General features: G+C 50.4%; 2 protein-coding genes across 5 annotated transcripts in view; one reads left to right on the top strand and one right to left on the bottom strand.

The window, feature by feature from the left end:
• FGD1 (FYVE, RhoGEF and PH domain containing 1) overlaps positions 1–25,000 on the top strand; it is a 39,986-nt gene extending 14,986 nt beyond the window's left edge. Inside the window, exons 1-18 of one of the 2 annotated variants that reach the window (XM_014462128.1) lie at positions 1,682–1,747; positions 4,306–4,479; positions 4,761–4,938; positions 5,076–5,514; positions 7,705–7,794; positions 8,479–8,627; positions 11,659–11,815; positions 11,919–12,057; positions 13,472–13,530; positions 13,665–13,811; positions 14,513–14,605; positions 14,766–14,845; positions 20,163–20,193; positions 20,653–20,754; positions 21,859–21,984; positions 22,155–22,316; positions 23,386–23,529; positions 24,056–25,000. In XM_014462128.1, coding sequence (XP_014317614.1) covers positions 4,787–4,938; positions 5,076–5,514; positions 7,705–7,794; positions 8,479–8,627; positions 11,659–11,815; positions 11,919–12,057; positions 13,472–13,530; positions 13,665–13,811; positions 14,513–14,605; positions 14,766–14,845; positions 20,163–20,193; positions 20,653–20,754; positions 21,859–21,984; positions 22,155–22,316; positions 23,386–23,529; positions 24,056–24,361 — 2,376 coding nt within the window. In that variant the 5' untranslated portion in view covers positions 1,682–1,747; positions 4,306–4,479; positions 4,761–4,786 and the 3' untranslated portion in view covers positions 24,362–25,000. Of the gene's footprint in view, positions 1–1,681; positions 1,748–4,305; positions 4,480–4,760; positions 4,939–5,075; positions 5,515–7,704; positions 7,795–8,478; positions 8,628–11,658; positions 11,816–11,918; positions 12,058–13,471; positions 13,531–13,664; positions 13,812–14,512; positions 14,606–14,765; positions 14,846–20,162; positions 20,194–20,652; positions 20,755–21,858; positions 21,985–22,154; positions 22,317–23,385; positions 23,530–24,055 lie in introns of those variants that run through there. The other variant, XM_023760003.1, reaches the window with a different exon arrangement.
• Positions 25,001–25,153: 153 nt separating this feature from the next.
• The window catches only part of TSR2 (TSR2, ribosome maturation factor), a 5,217-nt gene continuing 2,498 nt past the window's right edge, over positions 25,154–27,872 (bottom strand). For all 3 annotated transcript variants that reach the window (XM_023760004.1, XM_023760005.1, XM_023760007.1), the window contains 3 exons: positions 27,369–27,460; positions 26,440–26,610; positions 25,154–25,965 (listed from right to left, as the gene is read on the bottom strand). In XM_023760004.1, coding sequence (XP_023615772.1) covers positions 25,831–25,965; positions 26,440–26,610; positions 27,369–27,460 — 398 coding nt within the window. In that variant the 3' untranslated portion in view covers positions 25,154–25,830. The remainder of the gene's footprint in view (positions 25,966–26,439; positions 26,611–27,368; positions 27,461–27,872) is intronic.

The following is a 27,872-nucleotide window of genomic DNA, read 5'->3' as shown; positions in this document are numbered from 1 at the left end:
AACCTTTCCCTCAATGGAGCCTTGCCTGGGTCTTGGCCAGGCTGAGGCTCCTGAACTGGAACCCCATTGTTCATCTCCGTATGGGCGGGTTTGGGGGTGTTGCTCTCTCCCTAGCCACACTGCAGCTCACCTGTCTCTGAAGCACCGAGGTACACCCCTCTCCCCCTGGCTCCCCTCTTCTCCAGCCTCACCTTAGAGAGCATGCTTAAGGAAGGAGTCCAGTCTGTGGAAAGTCTGCATGGACTTGCTGTGTGATCTTGGGCAAGTCATTGCCCCTCTTTTTTTTTTGTGTGTGTGTGGGGGGGTTAATCCTCACCCAAGGGTATTGTTTCTATTGACTTTTAGTTAGTTAGTTAGTTAGTTAGTTAGTTAGTTTTTCCATTGGCTTTTTTTTAGAGAGAGTGGAAGGGAGGGAAGGAGGGCGGGGGGAGAGAGAGAGAGAGACACCAATGTGAGAGAGACCCATGGATGGGATCAATAGAACTTGCAACGCAGGTAAGTTCCCTTGTCTGGGAATCAAACCTGAGACTCTTTGGTGCATGGGCTGATGCTCTAACCCAGTGATGGCGAACCTTTTGAGCTCGGCGTGTCAGCATTTTGAAAAACCCTAACTTAACTCTGGTGCCGTGTCACACATAGAAATTTTTTGATATTTGCAACCATAGTAAAACAAAGATTTATATTTTTGATATTTATTTTATATATTTAAATGCCATTTAACAAAGAAAAATCAACCAAAAAAATGAGTTCGTGTGTCACCTCTGACACGCGTGTCATAGGTTCGCCATCACTGGTCTAACCACTGAGAACACCAGCCAGGCCTTTTTTATTTGTCCTGTTAACCCTCACCGGAGGATATTTTTTCCCATTAGTTTGTACAGAGAGTAGAAGGGAGGGAGAGAGGAAGAGGAAGAAACATCAATGTGAGAGACACATCGATTGGTTGCGTCTCGCGCACGCACCCTGACAGGGGCTGGGCACAAACCTACGACGCTTCTGTGTGGGGGGGGTGATGCTCTAACCACTGAGCATACAGACCATGGCTCATTGCTCCTCTCTCTGTCTTCATCTCCTCATTAGAACCTGGGCTGAAAATCCCTGCCCCTCTTCACCTGGGAAGCCAAGATGCCCCAGAACAGCTGAATTTCATTCAGCTTCCCATTCTGCAGGGCTGCCAGCACAGTGGCTGAGAAAAAGGAGAGGCTGGGCCACAGCAGGGCCTTGGAGGGTGGTATGGTCACCCTATCCCCAGGACAAGCAAAGGGAGAGGACCCCCAGCCAGGGCCCCGCTGCCCTGTGCAGAGTGGGTGGGGGGGACTTGCCCAGGGAGGCCTGCCTGCTTTGAGGTGGAGACAGGGCCGGGTCCTCCAGGCCAGAGGAGGCAGACAAGGGGCGCCTGGGACCCCAGCTCCTACATGTGTACCTCCGATCGGGGTCTCTGCATGGCAGAGCGCCCGGCTTTACTCTCTGGATCCCTGGCCCTGTTAGCAGCTCCTGTCTGTGTCTCTCACTTTCTCTGGCCATGTGTTTCTCGAACTGTGTCTCTGCGTGTGCCACCCTCCAGGTGATTCATCCTTCTCAACCCCACACCCAGGGGGAGGGGAGGGCAGGGCAGGACCAGGCCAGGATGTGCTGAGCAGGGCAGGGTGAGCAGCCCAGCTGAGCTAGAGGAGCGCCTCCCCCCTCCCAGCCAGGGCCCTGCCTGCCCAGGTGGGAAAGGAAGTGAGGAAACTGCACCCAAAGCAAGGTACAGGGTGGGAGTGGGGGGCTCAATCTGGGCCCTGGGGCACCACGTTCCCTCTGGACTGGGAGGGCACCGTGGCCTCAGTCCCCTGGGGCCTATCTGGCTGGACTGTGGCCAGGGTGGTGTCAGGGAGTCCGGGAAGCTGCGGGAACCCTGGGGGTTGGGCTAGTCCTTCCCTCCAGGACCGGGACCTAAAATTCTCTGGGACTCTTTTATGCCAGTGTGACCCTATAGGCTGTCTGTGTGTGTCTAGCTGTGTTTTTGTAACACAGGCCCATGACCCATTAGACCAGGAGGCAAATGTCATGTGTGTGTGTGTGTGTGTGTGTGTGTGTGTGTGTGTCTGAGCCCCTAAGAACCGGGGACATCATGGACATGCTTGTTTCATGTGTATGACCTAGTAAGTTATGCTACATGTGTGTGTCCTTGTGTTTCTGGGCACGTGGCAGTGTGTGACTGTGCTGAGGTTGTGTCTCACATGGGATACTGACCCTGTGTGGCTGTCGTCTTTGGGACACCATGTTACCATGTGGCCCTGCAATTGTGAAACACGGTGTGAGTGACACTGCGTATGTTCGAGACTCAGTGGAGCCATGTTCGAGGAGTATAGGCACAGGTATATGATGAGGAGTGTTTGGGTAACTGTTGTGCAAGGCTGTTTGTGAAATAGCAGGCTTGCGAAGTGTGACTGCGTGATCATATGCGACGCTGTGACCGGGGGTCTTTGTGGCTGTATGTGACCGGGTTTTCAGGAGCGTGATGGCATGTGATTGGACGTTTGAATTTATGTGGCTCTGCAGTCACGTGACACAATAAATAACACTGGTGTCTCTGGGACAGGGTGGGCCCATTGGTGACTGAGATGGTGTGACACAGGGTAATAGACTCTCCATGGCTGTGAGAGGCCATGTGGCTGTGGCATAGACACGCTGACACCCTGTGTGTGGGTGGTAGCTCTTTTTATTTTTTTCAATATATTTTTATTGGTTTCGGAGAGGAAGGGAGAGGGAGAGAGAGATAGAAACATCAATGATGAGAGCGAATCATTATCCGCTGCCTCCTGCACGCCCCACACTGGGGAGCAAGCCCACAACCTGGGCATGTGCCCTTGAACGGAATTGACCCTGGGACCCTTAAGTCCGCAGGCCGACACTCTATTGGGTGGTAGTTCTTTGCCGCTCTCTTGTCCTCAAACCCTTCTGCCCACAGGATGGTCACCCGGCCCCTCAGCCTGCCATCCAGCCTTGCCCTCTCTGCTCCGGCCTCCATTGACTTCTGGATCATCTGAGACCCCCCCCCCCACACACACACACATTCCTTCCCTGAGGGCATGCCATCTCTAGGGGGTCCTTGATACCAGACAGACCAAATCTTCTCTGCCAGGTGTGACCATCATCTCGCCCAGGGCCAAAGGCAGAGGTGGGTTTAGGGAGCCCACTTCGAGGCAAGAGGGACAGTACAAAAAGGCCTCCCATTTTCTGAATGTGTTACTGTCTTAAAGCTGTTCACATGACCTGAACTCTGGTGCTGGGTGTGTGGGTGTGGGTGTGGGTGGGTGTAAGTAGAGGAAAGTAGTGCAGATTAGTGAGAATCTGGGATTTTAAGAAGCAAAACTTTTGCTCATGAAATACAATCTTATCATTTGCCAGACACTTAGCTATATAAAGTTGTCGGCAAGGAAGTCCTTAGATCCTTAGAAAAGGGGTTAAGAATGGTTTATGGCCCTAACCGGTTTGGCTCAGTGGATAGAGCATCGGCCTGCGGACTGAAAGGTCCCAGGTTCGATTCCGGTCAAGGGCATGTACCTTGGTTGTGGGCACATCCCCAGTAGGGAGTGTGCAGGAGGCAGCTGATTGATGTTTCTCTCTCATTGATGTTTCTAACTCTCTATCCCTCTCCCTTCCTCTCTGTAAAAATCAATAAAATATATATTTTAAAAAGAATGGTTTATGCTCAGCCCTAGCTGGTTTGGCTCAGCGGACCAGAGTCCCATGTTCAATTCCAGTCAAGGGCATGTACTTCAGTTGCAAACTCAATTCCCAGCCCTGGTGGGGGGTGTGTGGGAGAAAACAGATCCATGTGTCTCTCTCACATCGATGTTTATCTCTCTGTCTCTCCCCCTCCCTTCCACTCCCTCTAAAAATCAATGGGAAAAATATCTTTGGGTGAGGATTAACAAAAAAGAGAATGGTTTAGGCTCAATGTACCCACTTCAGTCAAATAAACCAGGCCTACAACTAAGCAAACTATAGGGTGCTCGCTCCCACCCCCACCTGGGTAAACTCCCAAGTAAATAATGACATGCAAGGGATCGATGTATTGATCACAAAGAACTCTTATCCTGTTGCCAAAGGTCTTCTCTAGTGGTGAAAACTCCCAGCTCCAGCTCCTGGCCTGGCTCCCGTCTGAGGGCTGGGATAGGGGCTTCCCAGGATGGCAGTGTGGCCAAGAGAGGGGCGCAGGGAAACCTGACACCCCAGACACCTGCTAAGATGTGCTACGCCCCAGCCCCCTTTGCAGTAACATCAGTTGCTTCACACCCAGTCTCTCCCTTCCTGCAGGGCTGCACCAGGGAAACCGGATCCTGGTGAAAAGTTTGTCCCTTGACCCTGGCCAGAACATTGAGCCTCATCCAGAAGGTCCCCAGCGGCTTCGCTCAGACCCTGGCCCCCCCACCGAAACCCCCAGCCAGCGTCCTTCGCCACTGAAGCGGGCACCAGGCCCAAAGCCACAGGGTAAGTTGTTCCAGAGAGTGGCAGGGAAATGGCCCAGGAGAGGGGAAGGCGGAAGGGAAAGGCTGGCCAGGGGCAGAGGAGAGGCGTGTTAGGAGAACACGAAGCACCATGGTCTCGGGGCAGAGGCTGTGGCTTGGAGCTAATGAGCACACACTGGGATCTCACCCCAGGCCTGCTCGGTGCCTACCTCAGGGGGTGTGGAGGGGCTGGTGGCCTGGCTGTGACAGCCCCATCCAAACCCAGCACATTGGGATCTCCTCTCTTTGTCCCCTGTCATCCAGTCCCCCCAAAGCCCAGCTACCTGCAGATGCCCCGGATGCCCCCTCCACCCGAGCCCATCCCCCCTCCACCATCACGCCCGCTGCCTGCAGACCCCCGAGTGGCCAAGGGCCTGGCTCCCAGGGCAGAGGCCAGCCCTAGTTCCGCAGCCGTATCCTCACTGATCGAGAAATTTGAAAGGTGAGTGTGGTGCCTGGGGGACCCTCTGGGGGTTGGGGTGAGGGTGAGGGTAGGCCCGGGGTAGGCAGGACGGTCGTAAGACAGGCCTCGCAGTCAAGCTCACACCTGCCTCCATGTGTGTCCACCACCCGCCTCAGGGAACCTGTGATTGTCGCCTCGGACAGGCCAGCCCCTGGCCCCAGCCCAGGTCCCACAGAGCCAGCCATGCTGCCACAGCCACCCCCGCAGCCTCCGGTGCCCCAGCTCCCCGAGGGCGAGGCCTCCCGCTGCCTCTTCCTGCTGGCTCCTGGGCCCCGGGATGGCGAGAAGGTGCCCAACCGGGACAGCGGCATTGACAGCATCAGCTCACCGTCCAACAGCGAGGAGACCTGCTTCGTCAGCGATGACGGGCCCCCCAGCCACAGCCTCTGCCCCGGGCCCCCTGCCCTGGCCAGTGTCCCTGTGGCCTTGGCTGACCCCCACCGGCCCAGCTCTCAGGAGGTGGATAGCGACCTGGAGGAGGAGGACGAGGAGGAGGAGGAGGAGAAGGACAGAGAAATCCCAGTGCCCCTGATGGAAAGACAGGAGTCTGTGGAGGTACTGACCTGTGTTCACTGACCGGCAGGACCCTGTGGAGAAACCAGGAGCCTGGCTGGTCCGCTGGGTTCTTTCTCTAGCTCAGTACTTCTCCGAAGAGAATGTGTTTCCGCTTTGGATGTTGGGCTTCCCTGGTCCCCTGGTACTAACTATGAGTAGCAACACCCTGCCTCATCACCACTGTGACTACCAGCCTGACCGTGCACAGTTCCAAATGCCCACTTGGAAAATGGTTCCGCCCTCATTGGAGAAACACTAGTGGGGCCTCAGTTTTTCTTTTCTTTTTTTTTTAATATATTTTATTTATTTTTCACAGAGAGGAAGAGAGAGGGATAGAGAGTTAGAAACATCGATGAGAGAGAAACATCGATCAGCTGCCTCTTGCACACCTCCCACTGGGGATGTGCCCGCAACCCAGGTACATGCCCTTGGCCGGAATCGAACCCGGGACCTTTCAGTCCACAGGCCGACGCTCTATCCACTGAGCCAAACCGGTCAGGGCAAGTTTTTCTTTTTTTAAAAAAAAAAAATATTTTTATTGCCAGAACCGGTTTGGCTCAGTGGATAGAGTGTCGGCCTGTGGACTGAAAGGTCCCAGGTTCGATTCCGGTCAAGGGCATGTACCTCGGTTGCAGGCACATCCCCAGTAGGAGGTGTGCAGGAGGCAATTGATCGATGTTTCTAACTCTCTATCTCTCTCCCTTCCTCTCTGTAAAAAATCAATAAAATATTTAAAAAAATATTTTTATTGATTTCAGAGAGGAAGGGAGAGGGAGAGAGAGATAGGAACATCAATGATGAGAGAGAATCATGGATCACCTGCCTCCTGCATGCCCCACAGTGGAGATCGAGCCCGCAACCTGGGCATGTGCCCTGACTGGGAATCGAACCGTGACCTCCTGGTTCATAGGTCGATGCTCAACCACTGAGCCATACCGGCTGGGCTGTGCCTCAGTTTTTCCATCTTGAAGATGGCCATCCTAGTTGGGGACCTTCAGAGTCCTGTTCTAGCTCAAAAATCCCATGACTTAACCGCTATGGGATGTTGGGCAAGTCTCTGCTCTCCCACCACGAGCCTCCCACCACGAGCCTCAGTTTCTTTATTTGTAAAATGGAAAGCCTCTCACACTCAGAGGGACTTCTCCACAGCTGGCCTCCGGAGTGCCCCAGGGACCCGAGGCTCTGGGGACGAGGGCTCTCGGCCACAGGAACCTCTTTCTGGGCCCTGGCAGCCTAAAGCTGCTTCCAAAGGCATCCTTAGGATGCAGCCAGAAGTTGGGTCGTGGCCAGGATGCCTGCTCCACCAGAATCCAGCTCAAATGTGGGAGCTAAGGCCAGGGACTCTCCAAATATATGTCCAGTGAATAGGAAACTGGGCCAACAGGCAATGCGTTTTATACATTTTTAGACTTCTGTGTTTTCCTCCCACGCCAGGTACTCAGCAAGCCTTTGCTGACAGTGAACTGAGTGGGTGAATAAATACTAACATTTATAGACTACTTAATCTGCAGTCTGCTCTGTTTCACTTATATAAAATCATTTGTCTCGATTACAAATGGACGTAGGCGCTATTATTAGCTGTATATGTAGATAACGGCACTTAAATACAAAGCAGTTACACAATTTATGTAAGCTAACGAGTGGCAGAGCTAGGATTTGAACCCGGGAAGTCTGACTTCCTGACCCACAGGCCTAACCACTGCACTATGTAAATGAATGGAGAGAGCCGACAGCTGTGTGAATGAGTGGCCTAGTGAAGGAGTGCATGGCATCTGGATTGTGGGGTGGCTTTTTTAAAATCTATTTTTATTGGTTTCAGAGAGGAAGGGAGAGGGAGAGATAGAAACACCAATGAGACAGAATCATTGATCGGCTGCCTCCTGCACGCCCCCTACTGGGGATTGAGCCTGCAACCTGGGCATGCGCCCTGACCGGGAATCGAACCGTGACCTCCTAATTCATAGGTCGACGAGCAACCACTGAGCCACGCCAGTCGGGTGAGGGGTGGTTTTTATGATATATTGAAGAGTCAGGGATGAAACTAGGGGGCTTAAAGGTCTAGAAATGGGATGTAGGGTTATCTCTGGCATTAGACTTAGGCTAGCCTTTGAGGTATTCTGAGAATTCTGGGGGCTTGGGTAAAGGTTAGAGTACAAGACTGTGGGTCAGGTTGCCTCTTCTCCTTTCCAGTTGACCGTGCAGCAGAAGGTGTTCCACATTGCCAATGAGCTCCTGCAGACCGAGAAGGCCTACGTTTCCAGGCTCCACCTCCTGGATCAGGTGAATAGCCCCTCGGGGTCCCGGGGCCCTGGGATCTGGTAGGTGGATGCCCAGGAGGAAGTGATAGGACCTGAGCCCAACCCTTCCATTGGGGCTAGAATCTAGAGGTGGTAAGGCTCCTCTCTGACCTTGACCCCCATCCTGTCCCTAAAGTCTACTTTGATTATGACCCCAAACTTGATTTTTATACCAACCTTCATCCCTAACCCTGGGTGGGTACACCAGCCCTAACTGCAACTCTGACCCAGATCCTGAATTGACCCCTGGCTGTAAACCAGACCTTGAACCTCATTCTAACACTGACCCCAAATCCACTAGAATCACTAAGGGCAGGGATTTTTAACTGCTTTCTTCACTGCCTGGCACACAAGAGGCACTCAAAAATATTTGCGAAATGAACAGATCTAATTCCAACCTTCTCTCTGACCCTGAATCTAATTCTGACCTTGACCCTGATTCTGACTTTTCATTGTTCCAGTGTCTACCTCTAGGTCCTAACCTTGACCACCTGATCCAACCCCACATGGAAATCTAACGCCATTCCCTCTCTTCTCAGTCTCAAGACCATGCTGATCCTAAAGGTCCACAGTGCTACCCACAAACACTGCCCTCCACCTGCAAGCCACCCCTTCCCTAGCCAAACCCCAGGCCCAGCTGGGCTGAGCCTTCTGCCCTGCCCCACAGGTGTTCTGTGCCCGGCTGCTGGAAGAAGCCCGGAACCGCAGTTCCTTCCCGGCCGATGTTGTCCACGGCATCTTCTCTAACATCTGCTCCATCTATTGCTTCCACCAGCAATTCCTGCTGCCTGAGCTAGAGAAGCGCATGGAAGAATGGTGAGGGGCCCCAGATCTAGGCTTCTGTCCTCCTGTCCACTTGCCTGTTGACACTCAGGCCAGATGTGTGCACAAGTTCATTGCTGCCTGCCCTCTGCCCTTACCACCTGTCACAGAAAGAATCAGGCCCAAGCTCTGCCTTCTAGGCCCTCCCAGACTAATAGGAAACACAGTCCAGGACTCAGAAAATTATAACAGAACTAGAGGCCCGATGCACGAATTTGTGCACCAGTGAGGTCCCTCGGCCTGGTCTGTGGGATCAGGCCGAAACCAGCTCTCTGACATACCCTTAGGGGTCCCGTATTGCGAGAGGGCGTAGGCCAGGCTGAGGGACCCCACTGGTGCACAATTGGGGCAAGGGAGGGACGTGGGAGGTTGGCCAGCCGGGGAGGGACCGCGGGAGGGCTCCAGGGAGTGCCCGGCCCGTCTCACTCAGTCCTAATCGGCCAGACCCCAGCAGCAAGCTAACCTACCAGTCAGAGCATCTACTGCCTGGTGGTCAGTGCACATCATAGTGATTGGTCAATCAGTCGACTGTCTGCCCCCTGGTGGTCAGTGCACGTCATAGTGAGCAGCTGAGTGGCCTTAGCATATTATTAGCGTATTATTAGCGTATTATTAGCATATTAAGTTGCTTTGATTGGTTGAACAGCCGACAGGATGACCGGACACTTAGCATATTAGGCTTTTATTATATAGAATAGCAAAGCCCTTAAGAGTATGAGGTTAAGAGCCAAACGGGCTGGGTTCATATTCTAGCTCTGTCATGTGTAGATTTGTGACATTACGTTTCTTAAATTACTGTGGTTCAGTTTCCTCTCTGTGGAATAAAAGCAGTAAGAATAGGCTCACTTGTAAGGCTTTAAGGATTAAATTAGCTCATTCATGTAGAGAACAGTACCTGGTATATAAGAATTGCTCAATGAATGTGAGCTGTTGATATTTTTCACCGGTGCTATGACAGAGCTCAGAATGGGAGGCTGTGGGAGTCCAGACAAACGGACCAAACCAAGCCTAGCGGGAAGGGGTTAGAGAAGGGTCTAGGGAGGAGGTGAGGCCTAAGCTGAGGCCTGAGGTAGGAGGGCAGTGGGGGGTGGTCTCCCAACCTCCAGGCTCTCCTCTTCCAATCCATCCTTTAGAGCAGGAGTGGGGAACCTTTTTTTCTGCCAAGGGCCATTTGGATATTTATAACATCATTTGCGGCCATACAATATAATCAACTTAAAAATTAGCCTGCTATAGGCTCAATCCCCAGCTCTGGTCAGGGCTTGAGCAGGAGACAACCAATCAATGTGTCTCCCTCACACCGATGTTTCTCTCTGTCTCTCTTCCTCCCTTCCACTCTTTCTAAAAATCAATGGAAAAAAATATCCTTGGGTGAGTATTAACGACAACAACAAAAATTTAGCCTGCTACGCCCTAGCCGGTTTGGCTCAGTAGATGGAGCCTGCAGACTGAAGGGTCCCGGGTTCGATTCTGGTCGAGAGCACATGCCTCCATGGCAGGTTCTTCCCAGGCCCAGGTCCTGGTCAGGGCACATGCAGGAGGCAACCAATTGGTGTGTTTCTCTCACATTGATGTTTCTCTCTCTGTCTTTCCCTCTCTCTTCTACTCTCTCTAAAAAAAAATAAAATAAAAAAAAATCAATGGAAAAATACCCTCAAGTGAGGAGTAAAAACAACAACAAAAACAAAAAAAAAATCACCTGCTATATTTGGTTAAACATTTAATTAACGCACCCCTAAATGATTTTCCCCACCCTTGCTCTAGAGCAGCGGTTCTCAACCTGTGGGTCGCGACCCCTTTGGGGGTCGAACGACCCTTTCACAGGGGTCGCCTAAGACCATCGGAAAACACATATATAATTACATATTGTTTTTGTGATTAATCACGATGCTTTAATTATGTTCAATGTGTAACAATGAAATTGGGGGTCCCCACAACATGAGGAACTGTATTAAAGGGTCGCGGCATTAGGAAGGTTGAGAACCACTGCTCTAGAGTCTACACCAGCTGCCAGAATGGTCTTTCTGAAGGATAATCAGACCATGTCACTTCCTGTTTAAAATCACCTCTACAGTCCCCACAACCACAGGATAAAATATGTCCTATGTCCCCTCACCAGACAGGGACCAGAGAGGGCTGGCTGAAGCCAATTTCCACAACTGGCTGTGACCCTTGAAGGCTGAACCAGGCATCATCCTGTGTGTCCCCTAGGTGATAGAGACTACTGAGGAGTGCTACCAGGCCTGATCACTTTGCCTCCCCTACTAGACCATTCCCATCTTGGGGCTCCACTAAATTTGACTCATTTGTATCCCCAGAATCACCCAGCACAAGACTGGGTGCAGAATCAATAATCAGTGTATTTCCCAGCCAGTGGGGGGCACGCAGGAGGCAGCTCATCAGTGATTCTCTCTCATCATTGATGTTTCTATCTCTCTCCCTCTCCCTTCCTCTCTGAAATCAATAAAAATATATTTTAAAAAAATAATGATCAGTGCATGAAGTGGCCCTTGCAGTGAGGTCAGGGCAGGTATCCAGGGCATGTCAATCCTGGTGTTGAGCAGGGCAGCATTGGGGTAGGTGGCAGCCCAGGCCAAAGTTTCACATCAAGCTGAGTGTCTTGGCCTAATTGGCTGATAATAGAAGCAGAACTTCCAAAGGAGCAGACTGGCCCGGCCGGTGTGGCTCAGTGGTTGAGTGTCGACCTATGACCCAGGAGGTCACGGTTCGATTCCCGGTCAGGGCACATGCCCCGGTTGTGGGATCAATCCCCAGTGTGCAGCATGCAGGAGGCAGCGAGTGATGATTCTCTTTCATCACTGATGTTTCTCTCTCTCCCCCTCCCTTCCTCTCTGAAATCAATAAAAATACATTTAAAAAACAACAACAAAGGAGCAGACTGGCTGAGAAGTAGATGTCCAGGACCAAGAGACCCCATGGGTCTCTGCTTGGGGCTTGTAGGGGGCAGCGGGAGGGCTGAGGACAAGGATCAACAGGACCATGTCAGCCCCTGCCTCCATCCCAGGGACCGCTACCCACGCATCGGAGACATCCTGCAGAAGCTGGCGCCCTTCCTCAAGATGTACGGCGAGTATGTGAAAAACTTCGACCGCGCCGTGGAGCTGGTCAACACCTGGACAGAGCGCTCCACCCAGTTTAAAGTGATCATCCACGAGGTGCAGGTACGCGGCCGAGAGGGATGGGGCAAGTGGGAGGAGAGGTCTGTGGGGGCCCAGTGTGGGGTCTGTGGCCAGTCCTGAGCCCCTGTGCCTCTGCCCATCACAGAAGGAGGAAGCCTGTGGCAACCTGACGCTGCAGCACCACATGCTGGAGCCCGTGCAGCGCATCCCCCGCTACGAGCTGCTTCTCAAGGACTATCTTCTAAAGCTGCCCCACGGCTCCCCAGACAGCAAGGATGCCCAAAGTGAGTGCACACACCCGGGCCCAGCCCCCTGCCAAGACTTCATTCATGGGCCAGCCTTCCTTTGCCACATAGTTGAAATCCCAGAATGGGATCTCCAAGCCGAAAGGCCCACCTGGAGGCTCTGGAGTGAGGCCCCAGGGTGAACCTCCAGGTTGAGGACTCTGCCCGAGGACACACATAGAACATTCAAGAGTCCCCCCCGCTCTGAAGTTCCCAACTGGAATGCCAGAGTTGGAGGTGCATGCCCAGAATGATCCCCTAAAGGCAGACACCTGCTTCCTAGGCCAAGACCCCAAAGCTGACCCCTAGACTTGTCCTCAAAGGAAGTTGTCCAAGTCCAAAGGCACTGAGCCACTAGGCTGAGAGTCCAGACTGACCCGCAGGTCAGTCTCCACAGCTGAGCTCTCCAAAATGGAACCTCCCAGACAGGACTCGGTGTTTTCTGCCTCCAAGATTTAGATCTCTAGGCTGAGATGCCGCCTCCCCACATTGAACCACTAGAAAGTGTTTCATTCTGATTCCTCCAGTATGAGAGCCACCCCCAGGGTCACACCCCCAAAAGTGCTCCCCAGAGTCTCCCCAGCTTTCTCCCAGTCTGGTCTCCTTGTTCACCATTCTATAGAAGGGTATTGCCAAACTGAGCACCCTAGATGAATCTCTCCATTTACTGCCCCTCAGACTGAGCCCAAAAGACTGACACTCAAGATCCATCCCGCAGACCGAGACCACTGAGTCCTCAGACTGGATTCCTAGAGTTCCCCAGTGTGAACCCCAGAGAGAACCCTGAGACTGAGCTACCCAGACTGAGCTCCAGGCAGAAACTCAGACTCTTCTCCCTAGCCCAAGTCCCCCAAATTAGGCTACTTATGCCAAGCTCCAAGTCTGACCTTCTGTCTCAACTCCCAAACCAACTTGCCCTAGACCAAGCTCCCCCATTTTCTTTTTTTAATATATTTTTATTAATTTCAGAGAGGAAGGGAGAGAGAGAGAAAAAAAATATCAATGATGAGAAAGAATCATTGATCAGCTGCCTCCTGCAAGCTCCCCACTGGGGATCGAGGCTGAAACCCAGGCATGTGCTCTGACTGGGAATCGAACTGAGACCTCCTGGTTCATGGGTCAATGCTCAACCACTGAGCCACACTGGCCAGGCTGTTGTGGTTCTTTTTAATGGTAATGATTATCTTGTTAAGCTTGCATTGTATAGGCCGCCAGCTATCCCATGTATTATGATTCTGCATTGAGACAGTTTCTGATTTTGTGTGATGTTGCTATGGACATCTTTGAGGCTAGTGCTTTCTGGGATGGGGAAGGTGTAAGCAGGCCAGGAGGAGGTATTCAGGAAGCAAAGGAGCTCCCAAGAGCCTCTTCTCTGCTAGGCCTTCCTCCATCTGACTTCCCACTCTGCCCACAGAGTCTCTGGAGCTGATAGCCACCGCCGCGGAGCACTCTAACGCTGCCATCCGCAAAATGGTGAGTGGCCTCTCGCCCTGCCCTTCCTTGGCCACCCGCCTGTGCTGTCTCTGTCCTGGAGGGCTTGCTCCTCGAGGACATCGGAGGGGAGGCCAGCACCCCAACCCTGCCTTTTGCTCACTGTCTCTTGCCAGGAGCGAATGCACAAGCTGTTGAAAGTATATGAGCTGCTAGGGGGTGAGGAAGACATCGTCAGCCCCACCAAAGAGCTCATCAAAGAAGGCCACATCCTTAAGCTGTCAGCGAAGAATGGGACCACTCAAGACCGATACCTCATATTAGTAAGTGCCAGGTGTGGGGTTGCGGGTGGGCCAGGCCCTCCATACATGTTGGCCTGGTACTCACTCAAGACTGTGCCTCCTGCTAGTCAGTCTTTCCTGCATTGACTCATTACACTTTCACTACCTACACTAGGAATGGTTTTCCCTCTACTTTACAGATGATATAACTAAGACCAAGAGAAGTGACTTGCCCAAGGTCATTCACCCAGGAAGTGACTCCCATGCCTAGACTCTTTCCTTGCAACGTTTATCTATCTATCTATCTATCTATCTATCTATCTATCTATCTACCTATCTAATCTGTCTATCTATTTATTGTTAATCCTCATCTGAGGATATTTTTCCATTGATTTTTAGGGAGAATGGAAGGGAGAGGGAAAGACAGAGAGAAACATCGATGTGAGAGAAATACATAGATTGGTTGCCTCCTGCATGGGCCAGGGAGGAGCCTGCAACCAATGTACATGCCCTTGACCGGAATCGAACCCGGGATCCTTTGGTCTGCAGGCCGACGCTCTATCCACTGAGCCAAACTGGCTAGGGCTCCTTGCGACGACCTTTGTGTCCTGTCTAGGCCGTTGTCTCCATCTGTTGCCTTGACTCCCCAGTCATAAAGCTTTGGGAGTCCTATAAGATTGTAGGGAGCTGGGCACAGCTCTCCTGGGTCCTACACACCTACAGCCCAATGTTTTCCTTCCTAGTTCAATGACCGCCTCCTCTACTGCGTGCCCAGGCTGCGGCTCCTTGGCCAGAAGTTTAGCGTGCGGGCACGCATCGATGTAGATGGCATGGAGGTAAGTGCCAGGGCGTGGGAAATGGGAACCGGAAGTGGGGCCTTGGTGTGGGAGGTTGTAACAGAGGCGTCTGACTTTGCCCCCCCAAGTCTGTGCGCATGCGTGCAAAGGATGAGGGATTCAATAGCCCTCACAAAGCCGCTTTCTCCCTCCATTTCAGCTAAAGGAAAGCTCCAACCTCAATCTGCCTCGGACCTTCCTGGTGTCAGGAAAGCAGCGCTCCCTGGAGCTCCAGGCCAGGTACCTGCCCTTGCCTGAACCTTCCCTTCAGATAGGCTGAGGCATTCTCTGCCTAGGGCCATGCGCAACAGGCTACCTCCCCAGGGGAGAGATGTTCCTGGGAAAGGGTGGGCACCTTTTCCCAAAGATGCTTCTTCTTCTGGTGGGTTTGAATAACAACACAAAGAGTTTATTGTAGATTCAGAGATTCAAGAGAAATATCAACTACAATGCTTGATCCCTGGTGTGAGAAAAACAGCCCTAAAAGATATTTGCAAGACAATTGGGAAAATGTAAATGTGAATTGAGCTTTTGGGAAATGACTGCTAAATTCCTCAGGGAGTGGATGAGAGAATGGTCTTGTTTTCTGATGATGTATGCTGAGGAGTTCGTATCATATGTGTAATTTATTTTTAAATGACTTATCAACCAAAAATACATACATATATACACTTTTAACACACACACACATATATATATCAATAAAAATGAAGCAAATATAGCAAAATATTTTAAATTTTTGCATCTATATAGTGGGTAGATATTTAATGTACTTGTGCTATACTGTGTTTTTCAGTATGCTTGAAATTTTTCTTTTTAAAATATATTTTTATTGATTTCAGAGAGGAAGGGAGAGGGAGAGACAGATAGAAACATCAATGATGAGAATCATTGATCGGCTGCCTCCTGCACACCCCCTACTGGGGATTGAGCCCTGATTGGAATCGAACCCAGGACCCTTAAGTCTGCAGGCCGATGCTCTAACCACATTGAGCCAAACCAGCTAGGATGAAATTTTTCTTCCTTTTTATTGAATTTATTGGGGTGACACTGGTTAAAATGATAGGGGTTTCAGGTCCACAATTCCACAACAGATCATCTGTACACTGTGTTGTTTGTTCACCACCCCAAGTCAAGTCTCCATCTATCACCATTTATCCCCCCCATATCCTCTTCCACCTTCCTCCACTCCCCCTACCCCCAGCAATCCCACACTGTTGTCCATGACTTTTGACATTTTTCAAACAGGAAAACAAATTTAAATAATAAAGTTAAAAGTAATGTCCAGCCATTAAACAAAGAGGCTTCTTTCTTATCTATCCTCTACTTGGATGGTTATAATAGTAGCTCACATTTAATGAAGACGTACTTGCTCTTATGCCAGGCACTGTTTTAACTTAATTTTAGCTTCAACAATTTAAGTGTAATCAATCCTTAAAACAACCCCTTGCCTGGCCGGTGTGTCTCAGTAGTTGAGCGTTGACCTCTGAACCAGGAGATCATGGTTCCATTCCCGTGGGTGCAGGAGGCAACCAATCAATGATTCTCTCTCATCATTGATGTTTCTATCTCTCCCTCTCCCTTCCTCTCTGAAATCAGTAAAAATATGTTTTAAAAAAATAAAACAATCCTTGAAGCTACTGTTACCATCTACCCCATTTTACAGATGAGAAAACTGAGGCACAGAAGAGTTAGGCACCTTGCCCAAGATCCCACAGCTAGAAAGGAGCAGAGCTGGGATTGGAGCTCATGCTGCCTTCTGAGGGCCCAGGTGATAGGTACCGAGGTCATGGTCGAGGCCAGAGAATGGATGCATATGGCTAGATCCGTGGTCGGCAAACCGCGGCTCACAAGCCACATGCGGCTCTTTGGCCCCTTGAGTGTGGCTCTTCCACAAAATACCACGTGTGGGCATGCACATACAGTGCGATTGAAACTTCGTGGCCAATTCACAGTAGTCGGTATTTTATGGAAGAGCCACACTCAAGGGGCCAAAGAGCCGCATGTGGCTCGCGAGCCGCAGTTTGCTGACCACTGGGCTAGATGATCTGCTTCTGACAGACTGCAAAGAAGTGAGAAATGAGAGTCAGAACCCTCATTGCTGGGGCTGCTGAGAGGCAGGAGAGAGAGAGAGAGGCGAATGTGGGCTAGAGGGTGTTTGAAGCTCTGGGAGACAAAGCATCCTGGAGGCCTATGGCCAGGAAAAGAAGAACAAAGCCTGCTGGTATGGTGGGGGGGGGCAGGTGTGGGGCCCTGCAGGGTGTATAGTCTACTGGGGATGAGAGAGGGGGCTGCTGAGGAAAGCTGGGCTGAGAAGGGCGCGCTGAGCAGTGCAGGGTTTCCTCCTAGTGGCGGGAGGAAAGCATGGAGGGTTTGCTTTGCAATCCTGCCCTTAAAATATATATTTTAATAAAAAATGTCAAATATGGAGAAAAGTCAAAATACAACAAACACCCATATGCCCACCATTTAGACAACCGAATCTCAACCTTGGTGACAACCTCACCTGGGGAACTTTTAAAAAACCTGATGTTTGGCACCCTGCCCCCCAGAGACCCTGATGTAATTTGTGTGGGGTGTAGCCTGAACATGGGGAGTTTTAACAGCTCCCCAGGTGTGGTAGTGTGTGCAGAAGGGTTTAGAACCACTGACTTAGAAGTCAACAACTATTGACATTTTGCTTTATTTATCCTTTACTGAATCATTTCTTTAAATGTCTTTTTTTTTCTTATTTCAGAGAGGAAGGTGGGGGGGAGAGTGAGATAGAAACATCAAAGATGAGAGAATCATTGATAGGCTGCCTCCTGCACGCCCCCTATTGGGGATTGAGCCTGCAACCCAGGCATGTGCCCTGACCAGGAATCAAATAGGTTGACACTCAACCACTGAGTCATGCTGGCCAGGCTTACTAAACCATTTAATTAACTAATTTATTTATTTTTTACTCCTCACCTGAGGATATTTTTTCATTGATGGAAAAGAGAGGGAAAGACAGAGAGAAACATGGATGTGAGAGAAACACATCAATTAGTTGCCTCCTGCATGTGCCCTGACAAGGGCGGAACCTACAACCGAGGTACATACCCTTGACCGAAATCAAACCCGGAACCCTTCAGTCCACAGGCCAATGCTCTATCCACTGAGCCAAACGGGCTTACTAAACCATTTTAAAGTAAATTACAGACATGGCACTTCACCCCTATATACTTCAGCATGCATTGCCAAAAACACTATTGTGGCTCTTAAAAATCAAAAGCAATCTTTTCTATTGCAAAGAAATTAGAAAATATAAACAAAGTAGAATTTTAAAAAATAGTACAATCAGAATAAAGTAAAATTCCCTAGAATTGTACCACCTAGAGAGAACCAGTGCTGCTGTGTTGGCAGATCCCCTCTCAGGCCTTTCCTCTATTCACATATGTGTGTGCGCATGTGTGTGTGTGTGTGTGTGTGTGTGTGTGTGTGTGTATGCATACTCACATATAAGCACACAATGTTTTCTTTCCGTATTTTACTATGAAAAATTTCCAAGATACAGAAAAGTTTAAAGAATTGTACAATGAACACCGAGAAGCCCACTGTATAGATTCTGCAAATCTTTTTATCCATCTACCAATCCATCTGATTTTTAAAATGCATTTCAAAGTCATTTGTAGACATTGCTACACCTCACCCCTAAAAACTTTCATGGGCATATAATCAACTAAAGTTCAACATTTGTTTTATTTTTATTTATTTTATTTATTTTTTTAAATGTATTTTATTGATTTTTTACAGAGAGGAAGGGAGAGAGATAGAGAGTTAGAAACATCGATGAGAGAGAAACATCGATCAGCTGCCTCCTGCACATCTCCCACTGGGGATGTGCCCACAACCCAGGTACATGCCCTTGACCGGAATCGAACCTGGGACCTTTCAGTCTGCAGGCCGACGCTCTATCCACTGAGCCAAACCGGTTTCGGCTCAACATTTGTTTTAGGTATCCTCCTTCTCCTGAGGCAAAATTTTCCAACAGTGAAATGCATACGCCTTAAGGGGGTCAAATGCATTGATGAGTTTTGACAAATGTAAACACTCATGTCACATATATATTTTTTAAATATTTATATTGGTGTTTAGAAAGAAAGGAAGGGAGAGAACCATTGATGTAAGAGAGAGAAACATCGATTGGCTACCTCCTGCTCGTTCCCCACTGAGGATCAAGCCAGAAACCTGGGCATGTGCCCTGACTGGGAATTGAACTGGCAACTTTTTGGTGCATGAGACAACTTCCAACCAACTGAGTCACACTGGCCAGGGCTCACATATAATTTTTAAACAAAAATAGAATGCTGGCCCTGGCTGGTGTTCATTAGTGATGTACTTTTTTTTTTTTTTTACCTGATTCCCTATTGTCAGAGACTTAGGCTACTTCCAATTTTTTCACTAGCATAAATAGCATTGCAGTGAACATACTTGTAGCTAAATATTGGCTCACATCCTTAATTTTTCATGAAGTGGTTCTAAAGATATAATCACACTTTCATACTAGAAAAGCACTTTTTAAAATTTTTTTTTATTGATTTCAGAGAGGAAAGGAGAGGGAGAGAGTGATAGAAACATCAATGATGAGAGAGAATCATTGATTGGCTGCCTCCTGCACGCCCCCTACTGGGGATCAAGCCCACAACCCGGGCATGTGCCCTTGACCGGAATCAAACCTGGGACCCTTCAGTCTACAGGCTGATGCTCTATCCACTGAGCCAAACCAGCTAGGGTTAGAAGAGCACTTTTGATGTCTGGAGTATGCATATGAAGGTCATTAGAAGAGACCAGGAGGAAATCAGCCAAGAAGCTGGGCCAAGTCCTAGTGAGCACATGATGGGGCTGCAGCCAGGGCAGAGGCCTTGGAAACTGCGGGGCAGACAGGAGAGTCAGGGGAGAAAGGCAAAGGGAGGGGGAAATCCACACTAATTGAGCATCTAGTGTACCAGGGATTGTGCTGGGCATGTAAATGTCACCCCAGTTAAATAATGATCATCTCCATTTTCCAAGTGAAGAAAAAGAAACTGCTCTTCTGTCTCAAACTTGACATTCCTGCAAGAGGGAACTATTTATGGTTTCTTGTATATCCCTACTGTCACACACACCTCATCTTTACCTGAAGCTTAGCACCTCCTTAAGGGAAGCCCTTCCTTAGCAACCCCCACCCAAACTGCAGACGGGTGGTCTCCTCTTCTGGACTCCTCAGCCCGATTTCACTGTGGCAGCACTAATACCCTTGTATTGTCTCTGTTTGTCCCCCCCACGCCCACCCCACCCCGCAGGCCACTAGCTCCTTGAGGGTAGGGTCCCCTCTGGGGCCCAAGTCCCTAGCACCAAGTCTGGAAGGTATTAGTAACTACTGTATAAATAGCTCAGACAGGTTAAAGGATGTGCCTAAGGTCACATGCGTTATAAGTGAAGGAGTAGAGGGTCAAACCCAGGTCGATCTGACTCCAAAACATCTGCTCTTTACCTCTCTGATCGCTTTTGCTTGGCCTGCCTAACCCAACATCTTTCTTTTTTTGCCCCCAAGGACTGAGGAGGAGAAGAAAGACTGGGTCCAGGTAACATCCAAGAAGGCTTTGTGGTAGGGGCAGGAAGAGTATTCACAGGCTCCCAAGGGGTTGGTGAACTCTCCCCTAAAACTGACATCTGACCACTATGAGCCTGGACAACAAACTTTCCCAGCCCCATTTTACAGATAAGCTCACTGAGGTCCAGAGGTAAAAACTCACAAATTCTTCCTTTAGAGACCTGCCTCCTCTGGGAGGGTGAGCCCAGTGAGTTAAGCCCTGTAAAAGCGTACTTAAGCCCAGACAGTGGCTAGGAAGGCCTTTTGAGGTTTTTCAGCCACTGATCTCCACCCTCATTTCACAAATATAAGAATTGAGACACCTAGCAAGGGGCAGAGCTGTGCCTAGAACGCAACTTTTCTGACCTCGGGCTAGGTCATAGGAAAGTGAGGTGAGGGTGGAAATGGACGGGTTGTGAGGTGATCTGACCTACTTACACCTCCTCCCCAGGCCATCAACTCCACCCTTCTGAAGCATGAACAGACGCTGGAGACCTTCAAACTGTTGAACTCAACAAACAGGGAAGATGAAGACACACCCCCTAACTCTCCAGTAAGAGTCCCACCCCCTCCCTCTATACTGGACCTCCAAGTCCCACCTTACCCAGGGAGACCGGAAGCACAGTCTTGTTGGTAGGGCCGCAGATATCACTGGGGAAATGGAGGCCCAGAGAGTAGAAATGATGTGTTCAGTAGCACAATAAGGTAGGGATACAGCCGGGACTCAAAGGCAGGTCTTTTTTTTTCCAGCAATGCCTTTAACATGCATACATGTAACGTAATACAGTAGCAGAAAAACGGGAGTTAACAAAACTGTATAGCAGTATTAATTCTATATCTCCCGGAATTTATTTTGTATAAATCAGAAGCATATACTAAAGAGTAACTGTGCTGATTGTGGCACAACACTCTGAACTATTACCACTGACTAGTCATTGAATATGGGAATATTGTACAATACTATGTTATATGTTTTTTAAATATATTTTTTATTGAATTTTTACAGAGAGAAAGGGAGAGGGATAGTCAGTCAGAAACATCAATGAGAGAGAAACATCGATCAGCTGCCTCCCGCACATCCCCCACTGGGGATCGAGCCTGCAACCTGGACATATGCCCTGTCTGGGAATTGAACTGGTGACCTCTTGGTTCCTGGGTCGACGCTAAACCACTGAGCCACACCCAGCTGGGCTGTTTTTTATTTTTTTATATATATTTTTATGGATTCAGAGAGGAAGGGAGAGGGAGAGCTAGACACATCAATGATGACAGAGAATCACTGATCAGCTGCCTCCTGCACACCCCCCACTGGGGATCGAGCCCACAACCCAGGCATGTGCCCTTGACTGGAATCGAACCCAGGACCCTTCGATCCGCAGGCCGACGCTCTATCCACTGAGCCAAACCAGCTAGGGTTGTTATATGTGTTTTAAAAAACAGCTTAGGTAGCTTTAAGAAGGATAGGATTTTTTTAAATGCTTAACAGCTATGATAGGATTTTGTGAAATAAGAAAATTATGAAAGGCAAGTCTTCTGAATGTGTCTGCTGCCTCCCAGTGATGATCCAGGTCTTGGGGCAGGGGCGAGGGTTGGCTGGGCCGGCTGGGCTGGGCCTAGGGATAGCTGCCTCTGACCCAGGACCTGGTCCTCTCTCCAGAACGTGGATCTTGGGAAGCGTGCACCGACACCCATCCGAGAAAAGGAAGTCACCATGTGCATGCGCTGCCAGGAGCCCTTCAATTCCATCACCAAGCGCAGGCACCACTGCAAGGCCTGCGGGCACGTGAGTGTTGGGAGGCTGGGCAGAGCCAGGGAGGGGCCAGGCTGGCCGCCAGAAGGCCCACTTCTGAGAGGGCAGGGTGAGGAAAGGCCGGGAGTCCATCATGGGAGTTGGGACACTGAAGGGGAAGGCCTTCTGGAAATCAGGCATCTCTTGCCCATTTGCCACTTCAGGTGGTTTGTGGGAAGTGCTCCGAGTTCCGGGCCCGCCTCATCTATGACAACAACCGCTCCAACCGTGTGTGTACTGACTGCTATGTGGCCTTGCACGGGGTGCCTGGGAGTAGCCCAGCCTGCAGCCAGCATACACCCCAGCGCCGGAGGTCCATCCTGGAGGTAAGAGCCAGGCCTATGAGCACTGACCCTCACACGCCAAGCACATGGGTCCCAGCCACCCACCCAGTGATTGAGGCCTGGGTATCTCTGAAACTGTAGTGCCACGTGCATCCACTGAACGAGTGACCCAAGCTTGGAGCTCGTAAAATGAATGCAACCGGATGAAAACCAGTTGGGTCCTTTCGGCCACCTGGCAAAACCACCTGGCTTTTTATTTCAGTGCTTTAGGCATTTATCTTCATAGTAACGAATCTATCCAGGCTATTACTATCCCTGTTTTACAAATGAGGAAACTGAGGCCCAAGGAAGTTACTTAACCAAGTTACACAACCAGTGAGTGGCAGAACTTGCATGTTTTTTAATTAACAAATGATCTCTTCTTATTACAAAGTAGGATATGTGCACTGAAGAAAACTCGACAATCTAAACAAATAATAAAAACACCCTATTTCTTCTACCCACTAGAGTATCACTAACACTTATGCTTCCTATCTTTCTAGGCGCGTGCACATTTTGGTTTTGTTTCTTAGCCAAATCGAGGTATTTATTTTATTTAACATTTAAAGAACTCTTACTCTGTGCCAGGCACTATCCTAAGCGCTTTGCATCTATTAATTCATTTAATCCTTACAATAGCTCTATCTGTTTTCCTTCCGAGTCAATACATCATCTAGAGCTGGAATTCTGAGCCTTACCCACCCCACCCCCCACCCCCCATCCCCTTAACCACAATGCCAGGTCGCCTCTTGCTGAGTGTAGGGGATGGATATGACAAAAGATTAAAAAAAAGGTGAGGTACAAATGCATAAAAGGACTTGAGGAGTAAATGAACGGAGGGAAGAACGCCTGACTGGCATTTAGGTGCCTCTCCCACCAGCTCTTAGAGGTAGTAGCCATGGCCTGTCTGACTCACTGGGGGACATTGGGCAAATCACTACTGCCGCCTGAGCTTCAGCGTCCTCATCTGAAGTATGGGCACAGCAATACCTCCGCTGAGGGGTACTGAAGCCCAGAGGAGCCCGGCCAGGCCTTCTATCAACACTGATGCCCTCTATGTCTCTGGCCACAGAAGCAGGCCTCAGTGGCTGCGGAGAACAGCGTCATCTGCAGCTTCCTGCACTACATGGAGAAGGGCGGGAAAGGCTGGCACAAGGCATGGTTTGTGGTCCCTGAGAATGAGCCCTTGGTGCTGTACATCTACGGAGCCCCTCAGGTGTGCATCCTCCTTTGGGTCCCTTCACCCACCTGGCAGAGCCAGGCTACCCCCCTTCCCCTTCAGTCCTTGACCTCTCCTTGGCCTTGGGGATTGCATGAACCTAAGTAGAAATCAGAACCCCCGCCCTTGTGAGACAGACTGGCTAGAAACAAGGATTGTGGGCCAATGTGAGGGGTGGGGTGGGGTGGGGGGAGGGGCTAGCTTCCCAGAGAAAGCCAGGGTGCAGGTGGGGCACTACTGATCCAATCTGGATGGGGAAGAACGTGTAAATGGGGGCAACAGCCTAGACAGAGGCCTGAAGACATTACTTGGTATACACTAAGGAAACTAGCCTGGCTGGTTTGGGGTGTAGAAGGAAACGGGTATTTGAACCCAGCCTGCATGCCAGCCCCAGACAAGTTTCTGTTGCTACCAGTAGAGCCTTGGAAGGTTCTTGAGCAGGGGAAGGAAAAGAGGGGGTTAGCAGATGAAAAAGCAGTGAGAAGCGCAGCCTCCGGTGACCCTGGCTCTGTCCGTTCCCCAGGATGTGAAAGCCCAGCGCAGCCTGCCCCTCATTGGCTTTGAGGTGGGGCCTCCCGAGGCCGGGGAGCGGCCCGACAGACGGCATGTCTTCAAGATCACCCAGAGCCACCTGAGCTGGTACTTCAGCCCCGAGACAGAGGAGCTGCAGCGGCGCTGGATGGCTGTGCTCGGCCGGGCGGGCCGTGGGGACACGTTCTGCCCGGGGCCCACACTGTCTGAGGACAGGGAGATGGAAGAGGCACAGGTGGCAGCTTCAGGAGCCACCGCTGAACCCTCTGAAGCCCCCCAGACCCGAGACAAGACCTAGAGGGTTTGGGGGGACTTGGGGCCCCCTGCCCCACACTCTAGCTGCCCATGTCCGACTGGGGGCCCCAGCCCCCTCCCTCCCAGCTCAGTCAATACTTGAACTCCCATCATGGGCACTTTCAATCCCGAATGCTGGGTCTTGGGTTTTTTAATTCATCTTTTCACAAAATGGGGGCTTTTAAAAGAAATATTCCTACAGTGATGTTCATTTTTTTTAAATCCCCGTCCCCAGGGAGGGTGGGAGCTGTTGCTAGACCTGCCTGAACTAGGCCGTTTCCCCATCCCCTCAATACCCCACAGATCCTGCCTCTACCCCATCCCCCTAAAAGCACCAGAGGCAGGAGAGACCTGGATTCAAGTGCCAGTTCTCCCACTGAGGCCCTGGCCCTGGCCCACCCCTGCCCCCTCACCCAGTGTCTTCACACGTACGATGCGAGGTGGGGCAGTGACCAGATCCTTCCTGCCTCTCCATGGCTTACAGCTTCTACCCAACCCCAAGGCTACCCAGTATTTTATCGTCCAGACCCATGGCAGGGCCACCGGGCAGGACAGGGGAACAGGGGGGAAGAACAATGGATACTCTTGGTTTTGTTTTGTTTTTTAAAGAAAAAAAATACAGTTTATTTCAGGCTTACGGAAACTTTCAGGGCACTGCTGTGCTCCGTTTGCCCATCTGTGTGTTTGTCCAAAGTACCAGACTGCTCGGGTGGGCCCAGAACCTGCTCCCTTGCCGAGCTCGGCGTCTCAGCTCCCCAAAGAATGATGCCAAGGCTACTCACAACAGACCAAGTGACAGGTTCGACATTAAGGTGTTATTTATTCATGTCTTTTAAGCCTCATCCCTGGACATGGATGGAATTGGATGAAGAGTTTGGAAAGAGGTTGCAGGAGACAGATAACAAAGCCCAGGTCCCCCAAGCTCACCACCTTGCCAATGTCTTAGACTTCCTGAAGGAACCAGGGCTGGAGGCTGGGCTGCAGGATGGGGCTGAGCTGCTGTGTGTGTGTGTTTACGGGCAGCAGAAAAGTGGGAGAGGTAACACAGCTACTTTCGTTCACATTGTCAATGACTCTCTCTTCCAGCTGCCATGTTCATCTCACCGTTCCTGACCCAGCAGAAGTATTGGTTCTGCTGGTCCTCTCTCCCTTCATAAATCTACCTGCCCACTGTCAACCAGCATTCAGCGTTTCCAACTGCACCCACACCCACTCATCCTACTCTTCACACTGACTGCACCCAAGGCACTGTGCTGGGAAACCAGGCCTCACCGTTCAGATAACTTACGGCCCAAGGGGGTGTGGTCAACCAGGTCCTACCACCCCAAGGCCAAGGACCCTAGGGCTCTTCTTCCCCTGGAGGGAGCTAGACAGGGGAATAGGGAGAGGATGGAGATGGGATAACCAGTCCAAAGATCCACAATCCTCCAAAAAAATCCTTAGAACAAGGGCCCAAACCATGGCCGGCCCCACTCATTTCTTTCTCCGGACAATGGTCCAACCATCCTCCACTATATCTTCTTCCTTAATAGTCTGGGGGTCTGGACCAGAGGGTTCAGGCTGGGGGCAGACCCCACCAGTAGCTGCCCCATCATTCGTAGCTGTGACCTGCAGGAGAAACACAGGAGAGAGCTAAATACAACGCCTCCCAGTTGTGGCCACTGGGAGACCCAGGCTCTCCTCCCCGCTTTGCAAGGATTGGCTGTGTGACCTTAGGAAAGTTCCTTGCCCTCTCTGGATAATACAGCCACTACCACCCCACCCCCATCATTTCCCTACAAAAGTAGCTGATCTCCCAGAAAATTGAAAATATCTACATCTTGCCCAGCCAGCATGGCTCAGTGGTTGAGTGCTGACCTATGGACCACGAGATCACCGTTCGATTCCTGGTCAGGGCATACGCCCAGGTTGCAGCTCAATACCCAGTGTGGGGTGTGCAGGAGGCAGCCAATCAATGATTCCCTTTCATCACTGATGTTTCTATTTCTCTCTCCCTCTCCCTTCCTCTCTGAAATTATTAATAATAATAATAAAAGTTTTTTAAAAATCTACATCTCCCCCACCCAAGGGCACCCCTCTCACCTCCATCTCCTCCGCGCTGTCCGCATTATCATCATCCGTCTGTTTGTCTGTCGAAAGTGCAGTGGCTCTAACCCTGCGCTTTCTTTGGGTGATGTGGGAGGCCAACTCCTTCATAGTGGCCCCATCACCCCTCTGGAAGTGGTAGAACATGGTCTGCAGCTGCTGGCTCACCTATCAAGAAAACATTCAACCAGTTTGGGTTTTCTAGAGAACCTACAATTACAACAGGCCATGTTTGCAGCAAGAGTGGGGAAGGGTTTGGAATTTCCCAGAGGAGAATGGGGCTCTTTCCTCCCCCAAGGAGTTCACTAATGAAGGAACCACATATGAAAAGCTCGGGTAATGGCCTGAAGCATTGAAGGAGGGCCTCCTAGCTGGGAAGGCACTAAAACTGGGTTTGGAAGATGGAAGATGTAAAAGGGAAGGCAATCCCAGCAGGGGAGTGATGTTAACCAGGGGAGGGGTGAAAATGTGCCTGGCCTGACCTGCCCTGGGGATGGGGGTGAGGAACAGACCTGGCTGGGAATGGCATCTCAAGAGAAAAGAGAAGCCCTAGCTGGTTTGGCTCAGTGGATAGAGCGTCGGCCTGTGAACTGAAGGGTCCCAGGTTCAGTTCTGGTCAAGGGCACATGCCTGGGTTGCAGGCTCGGTTCCCAGTAGGGGGCGTGCAGGAGGCAGCCAATCAATGATTCTCACTCATCATTGATGTTTCTATCTCCCCTCTCCATCTCTGAAATCAATAAAAAATTTATTTAAAAAAGAAGAGGTAGGATTTGGAAAGGCCTTGGAAGACTAGGCAATAGGGAGTCATAAAAGGTTCTTGTGCAAGACTCAATGGTTAGAGCCAAGAGTCTTGGCCTAAAATAGACACTTGGGGAGAAGAAAAACTATAGGCAAGAAGGGGGCAGCTGTGCCCATGACATGCTCACCTGCGGCAGACTCCCATCCTCCACAACTGTATCAAACTCGTTGGTCATGAGCTCCCCGAGGAAGTCCTCCACCTCATCTAGCTCCAAGTCAGCTGAATAGGAAAGGACAGAACCCTTGGGTCAGAGACAAGCCAACTTCACCACTCCTGCCTGCTACTCTTCAACGCCTACTTGCTGGGGCCACATTTGGTTGGCGGGTGAGGGTCCACACAGTGAGCCTTTTATTCACCGATGGGCTCTGCATTCTGGGTTTGAACATCCCTTTTTTTGAAATGGAGAAACCCTTCGTAACTGTGGCTCCCTGGATACAGGAGGCCACAGACCAATGGGATAGGTAAGAAATGGATATAAATACTTGCAGTGATGAAATATCATAGCCTTGACATCAACATCCTATTGCGTGGCTTTGGCTAAGCCTCCTCTGGGTTTCTGTTACCTTATGGGCCCATCCTCTTCTTCTGAATTGGAGAATTACTCAGTCTTCCACAAAGCTCCTCCCTCTCC

Source organism: Myotis lucifugus, unplaced genomic scaffold, assembly GCF_000147115.1.
Source record: "Myotis lucifugus unplaced genomic scaffold, Myoluc2.0 scaffold_169, whole genome shotgun sequence".
Lineage (NCBI taxonomy): Eukaryota > Metazoa > Chordata > Mammalia > Chiroptera > Vespertilionidae > Myotis > Myotis lucifugus.
Note: the sequence above shows the minus strand (reverse complement) of the source record. Positions and strands in the feature narration are given on the sequence as shown.